The 6,778-nt window shown below is 42.6% G+C and overlaps 1 protein-coding gene across 15 annotated transcripts in view; it reads left to right on the top strand.

Annotated features, from left to right (window-relative positions):
- RNF222 (ring finger protein 222) overlaps window positions 1-2,375 on the top strand; it is a 13,418-nt gene extending 11,043 nt beyond the window's left edge. For 2 of the 15 annotated variants that reach the window (XM_069104146.1, XM_069104156.1), the window contains exons 2-3: window positions 210-261; window positions 405-2,375. In XM_069104146.1, the coding sequence (XP_068960247.1) occupies window positions 210-261; window positions 405-1,089 (737 nt within the window). In that variant the 3' untranslated portion in view covers window positions 1,090-2,375. Of the gene's footprint in view, window positions 1-209; window positions 271-401 lie in introns of those variants that run through there. The other 13 variants (XM_069104145.1, XM_069104152.1, XM_069104150.1 and 10 more) reach the window with 9 other exon arrangements.
- Window positions 2,376-6,778: the final 4,403 nt, after the last annotated feature.

Below are 6,778 nucleotides of genomic sequence, written 5' to 3'. Positions count from 1 at the left end.
ATAGATAGATAGATAGATAGATAGATAGATAGATAGATAGATAGATAAAGATATATATAAAGACTGTGAGAGCCCTGAGGGCCTGGGGGATCTTGTGTCATAGACTATATGGGAAGGGCAAGAAGAGGAAAAAGAGAGGAAGAGGATCGTGTAGTTTTAGAATTAGACAGTACCTCTTCTAATCCAAGACCCTTTCCTCCATTTTACAGATGATGATACTGGCATCCTAAAAGGTGAAGAGACCTTGCCCAAGGTCACACAGTAAGCTGAGTGGGTTTCAAACCTAGGTCATCTGACTATAAGATCAGTGTCCTTCCTTTTTATTTTCTTTACATTGCTTTGGTAGGGGGGAATAAGATAAGAAGAATACAGTTGATACTTTCTGTCCTTCTCTCCCATAGCAGAAGCTTGTATATTGCTGGAGCTGCCATGTCAGAAGGAGAGAGCAAGGACAGTGTGGGCAGTGAGTGTCCTGTGTGCTATGAGAAGTTTCGGGACCTAGAGGGAGCCAGCCGGACACTGAGCTGTGGCCATGTCTTCTGCCATGACTGCCTTGTTAAGTACCTGCTTTCATGCAAAGTGGATGGGCAGATCCAAAGGACCATCATCTGTCCTGTCTGCCGCTATGTCACCTTCCTCAGTAAAAAGAGTTCCCGCTGGCCCTCTTTGTCGTCATCAGAGAAGAGTCCCCAGACCTTGGCAGTCCCTGTGGGCCTGGATAACCTGCCCTCTCTGGATGCCTTGGGACACACAAACCCTCTAACCATTCCCCATCCTCTCTGGGTTCCTTCTCAGGGCCAGACAAGGGTACTCTCCCAAAGCCCTTCATTTCCCAGGGACCTGCTGCCCAGCCTAGTCCGAGAGCCCCAGATCTTTATCATCAGTCGACATGGGATGCCGCTAGGGGAGGAGGACAGTGTCCTGCCGAGGCAGAGTCTAGCTGACCTCTCAGAAGCATCCCCAGCACGAAGCTCTCTCTGCTCACGCTGCTGCCGTTCTCGAGTGATGGTGCTGATAACTCTCATTACAATAGTGGCTGTGGTAGCCACTATCCTGCCCTGGGTCCTACTGGTGAGGAAGGAGGCATGATTGTGTCTGGGGATGCATCTGTGCAATGTCCCATTAAAGAACAGCCCTATAAGCTGAGAAGCTTCTGAGCCAGACAGGAACACAGGGAGCTCAACCTCACATGATCATGGACATTTTCAGTCTTCAAAGGGAAAGGACAGAAGTCTGGAAAGACCCTGAACCTAAACACAATGCTGATTCCATCTAACCAAGCCACTTGGAGTTCTCAGGCAGGGTTAAATGACCTAGGCGAGGATGGGGGGAGTCTTAGTATAATTCTGCTACAGGATTGGGAAAAGTGGTGTTTTTTTTTTTCCCCTACCAGCCAGCCCAGGAGGGAGTCAGGGCAAGGGAAGTTAGGGGCAAGACAAAGTGCATCTTCTTGTTACTCAGGCTCAAAGTCCAGTTTGGAGATGGAGATTCTGGAGGCTGGAACTGGGATTTGAAGGATTGATCCTGAAAGGGCAGTATGTCAGAGGGAATAGTAACTCCATCTGCCTACTGGGAAGTATGGACTTGAACCAAAGTCAGTTAATAGCATCCCTTTTCCCTCAAATACCATTTCAGAGCAATGCTCATAAAGAGAAAGGATTCCTACCTAAATGACCAAGGAACAGAGGATACCTAATTCACAGACAGCCCCAGTACTTGGGGCTCTGATAACCTTCCATTGTACCATGAGGCCCCAAAGAAGGAACGGCACTTACAGAGACATCTCAGTAAGCCAGAACCACTCCTTCCTCCAATAAAGGAGGGATTTCTTTCCTTCCTTTCCTTTTCAGGCAACAGAGCCCAGGGGAAAGCAGAGAATGTTGAGCCTACTTCTTCCCTCTTCTTGTAGGATCCTGAGCCCTTCTTTCCCTTCAGGGAAGGTTCGATTGCTCACTGATCTGGCATGAGGCCACAGAAAAGACTCACTGACGCAAAGGAAGTGCTGTCTTGCCAAAAAAAAAAAAAAAAAGGCTTCAGCTAGAGGGGAATGGGTCAGGGTTAGAGGACCCAGAGATGCTTTCCCCAGATCTACCCAGATAATCATTCCATACTTCCTAGAGATGGTTGAAGCTGTTATTATACAAGATAAGGGGCTGAAGAAAATATATACAGCTGGTCAAATTCTGAAAAATGAAGGAGCTGATCCAAGAAATTTAACACTGTCTGTGGTAGATCCAAGAACTGAGGTCTCAGCACCATGCTCTGCTGACTAGAAGCTAATAAATAAATAATAATTATTATTATTACCATGTATATAATACTTTAAAGTTTATAAAGTGATTTATAAATAATAGCTTGTTTGATTCTCACAACAATCTGGTAAGTTTTTTTTCCCACTTTACACAGAACATTTGTGTACTGTATTACAAAGGATGGGGCAGTCCATGCTTAGTTAGTATGGACATCTAGATAAGTCTAGAATGTCTCACTCCATATTTCAGGGAGACTGGAGTTTCATCTTTGTGGGAAACAGGAGGATAGCCTCAGCTGGGCTATCACTCCTTCTCTCCTATCTTCAAAAAGAGTATTGGGCTTGAAATTATATCTATTTATATCGCCAGCTATTTATAATATAGAGGTATAATTCTTTGGGGGAATTGATGATAAAAGTCACATTCTCTAATTGTTGAAGAGCAGGGGAAGAGAAGTAAATTACATCCCTGACCTGGAAGGTTACAATTGGCTTAATCTTAGCCATGTTAACTTCCCTGCCACAAAGCTCTTATGATTAATAATATTAGCTAACATTTATATAGCATTATAAGATTTGTAAAGCAATTTACATTTATCCTCTCGTTTAAACCTCACAACAACCCTGTGAAATAGGTACTATTATTATCCCCATCTTACAGATGAAAAAACTGATGCTAATAGAAGGTAAGTGACTTGTCCAGGGTCACACAGCCTGAGGCAAGATTTGAGCTTGTGTCTTCCTGATTTCAAGCTGTAGTGCTCTATCTATACCACCTAACTTATATAAAAGACAATCATAGAGGATAAGCAAACATATTTATCAAAGCAAGCAGTAAAACTAATCAGAGAAGTCATTCTGATTAACTTGTTCAATCATGTCAACTCTTCAAGAGCCTGTTTAGAGTTTTCTTGGCAAAGATACTAGAGTAGTTTGCCATTTCCTTCTTTTATAGATGAGGAACTATAAGGTTTAATGATTTGCCAAGGATCATATAACTGATACGTGTCTGAGGTCGGATTTGAACTCAGGTCTTCCTATCTCCACTATACCACCTAACCGCACCCTGATTAGTTTAGGTAATAGAATACACAAGAGAAAAGAGGACTCTGTGAACCTGGAATGAGATGAAACTTTAGATTAACCAGGGAGAGAATGATCTCACCCAAGAAGTCCACTCTTAGAAGTCCCTTGAGCGGGGGGGAGTGGTACAGGCTCTGGAAATCGAGGTACATGTTGGGAGACCAGCTCCTTGTTCACCATTCAAAGCCATACCTCCCATGTCTGCCCCACTTCCTTCATTCCCTCCACTTCTCCCTTCTCTTAGGGGTCCCTCAGAGAAGACTAATCTTAACCATGTTAACCCTTCTCCCACAAAATTCTTATAATTAATAATAGCCATATTTTATACAGCATTCTGAGATATGTAAAGCAATTTACATCTTTTCTCTTATATGAAACTCGCAACAACTCTGTGAAAGAGCTGCCAAGACCACCTAGGGGTAGGGCTACATGTGAATGAAGAAACTGGCTGAGAAAGACCTTTTCTTGTCTTGTTCTGGGCAATGGCTGACCTATTGAGCTGAACTGGTCATGGAACATCTGAGAGTTAAAGAAAAGGATCATATACATAGGCACTGCCCTTGGTGGGATAGAAAACCCTTTGATTTAACCAAAGAGAACTCTCTGGCTAAGCATACATGCTTAGTATTACAAGCATACATAGCGTTTAAAAGGGCCTTGACCCCTCACATTTTTCTACTATCTAACTGTAATTATACCCTCCACATAATAGTCCTAAAAAGATCCTGATTCACCTCTCCTTCCCCTAAATGTCTGGCAATGAGTTTCTACCCCTTGGTGGGAGAGTACTTCCCTGATCCAAGATTTCTCAGCAGCTCAGGAGGTGAATAATGTAATAGAATGCAATCAGATATGGGAATTTCGTGGTTTATAAACACAGAAGTGGTGCATTTGTGGGTAATGGCAAGATCAAGATTATGATAAGATTGCATTAAAACTATTTCAGTGGTGGAAGAAACCCTAGGAAAAAAAATCTGGGACCTCATCAGCAAGAGATGGGATCTGCTTAATGTAGGATGGTTTGGTTTCCCTTTTAAGGGGTTGGGGAAGTTGTTTTCAGGTTTGGTTTCCTTGCTACCCTAAAGTTTTGGGGAATTGGTTGTTGGAGGGTTTAGCAAAATTTCCACATGGCATGACCAGTTTCTGTGGTGAATGTAGAGGCATAGGCATGTAGCTGCTTTATCTGAATTGATAGCCTTTTAATCCTCTGTCACCAATTGTTTTTGTTATATTTGATGGCCCATCAGAGCCTCCTTGCAGTCTAATCTTGAGCCCGAATCACAGGACTGACATGAGTTAGGCCTGCCCCAGTAGGGTTCCTAAAAAGGAAACCACATCAGGCATATTCAGGAAATAGATTTGAAGCATAGACTCTTCCTCTCCTCATCAAAGCAGTTAAAATTTGCATCCTGTTTATTATACATCCTTTATTATAGGGAGGGTTCAGCTCCTGGCTTACCTACGTTGTAAGTAAACACCAATTTGGGTGAAGATTATTTTTTTAAGAGGCCAATTTATAAGCCTCAATAAACATCTCTTTATTGGCAGTTACAATTTTAGTGAGACCCAACCAGGCCTTTTTTCCAGGATCTCTAAAGCAGGGGGAAACCAAAGGTGGAAACTTGTACATCTTAACCAGGGGTACTACTCAGAAAAGGAATCCAGCCCTAGTAGCAGAGTTAGTAGGATTTAGATGAGTTACATATGGTGGCTCTATATCAAAGTTCCCAGACCGGGAAACAGCCTAGAAACTGGTTTGGCTGGTGCTGTATCTAATGAATGGTTGGGTCATTGGGAGGAGAAAGGGAGGGGAAGTGTAGGCTCACAGAGTTAATTTATTCACACAATTCTCTTCATAGTTTTCTTCTTACTCAGCCTAAGTTTTCTCTACACATTGCCTTCCCTTCTCTTCCCTTTCCTTCCCTTCTCTTCCTTTTCCTTCTCTTCCCTTCCCTTCCCTTCCCTTCTTTTCTCTCCTCTTCCCTTCCATTTTCTTTCCTTCCTTTCCCTCCTTTCCTCCTTCCTTACCATCCTTTCCTTTTCCTTTCCTTTCCTTCTTTCTCCCACTCCAACCTCTCCCACTCTCTCCCTGAGTGGATGCAGCTAGATGGCTCAATGTATAAAACACTGGGCCTGGAGTCAAGAAGACCTGAATTAAAATCTGATCTCAGACACTTACTCTCTGTGTTTATCTAGGCAAGTCACTTAACCTCATTGGGTTCACAAAGAGTTGGATGACTGAACAACAACCACATTTCTTCTCCTTTCTATAGCTAAACTCCTTTAAAAGGCCATCTAAGATAGATGCCTCCGTTTCCTCTCCTTTCATTCTCAACTCTTGTCAGTCTGACTTTTGACCTTATCATTCAACTGAAACTGCACCCTCTAAAGTTACCAAGAATCGCTTATTTTCCAAATCTAATGGCCTTTTCTCAATCTTCATCCTTCTTGACTTCTCTATATAGCCTTTGACACTTCAATTGTCCTCTTTTCCTTGATACTTTCTCCTCTCTAGGTTTCATGACACTCTCTCCCAGGTCTCTTCTTATCATTCCTTCTCAGTCTCCTTTGCAGAATCTGCATTCAGGTCATGACTACAAGCTGTGGGTGTTATACAAGGCTCTCTCTGGTCTCCTTTTCTTCTCCCTCTATACATTCCATTTAGTTATCACATCAGCTTCTATGGATTCAATTATAAACTGATGATTCTCAAATCTACTTCTCTGCTGACCTCCTGTCTAACAACTCCAAATGCCTATTGAACATCTTGAACTAGATGTTCATATTCAAATCATATTCAAAACTGAACTCATTATTTCTCCCTCCCAACCCTCCCTTAAAACAGAGACATCACCTTGCTGACAAAGGTACATATAGTGAAAGGTATGGTTTTTCCAGTAGCAGTATATGGCTATGAGAGTCAGACTATAAGGAAAGCTGAGCCCCACAGAATCACACTTTCAAATTATGTTGCTGGAGAAGACTTTTGAGAGTCTCTTTGGCAGCAAGTAAGTCAATACTTAAATTAACTCAAGCTATTCACTGGAAGGTCAAATACTAAAGCTGAAGATTAAATATTTTGACCATATCATGTGAAGACAGGACTCATTGGAAAACCCTTGATGCCAGAAAAGATTGAAGGCAAAAGGAAAAGTAGACAGAGAAGGATGAGATGGATGGATAGTGGCATGGAAATAATGAGCATAAATTTGGACAGGCTTCAAGAGGTAGTGAGAGAGGTGAGACAGAAGGGCATAGCATGCTATGACCCACTGGGGTCCCTAAGAGTTGAACACAACTGAAGGATTTAACAATAATAACAACAAAACCCTCCCTTCTGCCTAATTTCCTTATTTTTGTTGAGGGGCACCACTATACTTCCAGTCACCCAGGCTTGGTAGGTATCATGTTTGACCACGCCATCTCTCTCACCGCCCCCCCCCC

This window comes from Petaurus breviceps, unplaced genomic scaffold (genome assembly GCF_028583685.1).
Source record: "Petaurus breviceps papuanus isolate PSGF00001 unplaced genomic scaffold, PetGlider_PUasm1.0 673, whole genome shotgun sequence".
Taxonomy (NCBI): domain Eukaryota; kingdom Metazoa; phylum Chordata; class Mammalia; order Diprotodontia; family Petauridae; genus Petaurus; species Petaurus breviceps.
Note: the sequence above shows the minus strand (reverse complement) of the source record. Positions and strands in the feature narration are given on the sequence as shown.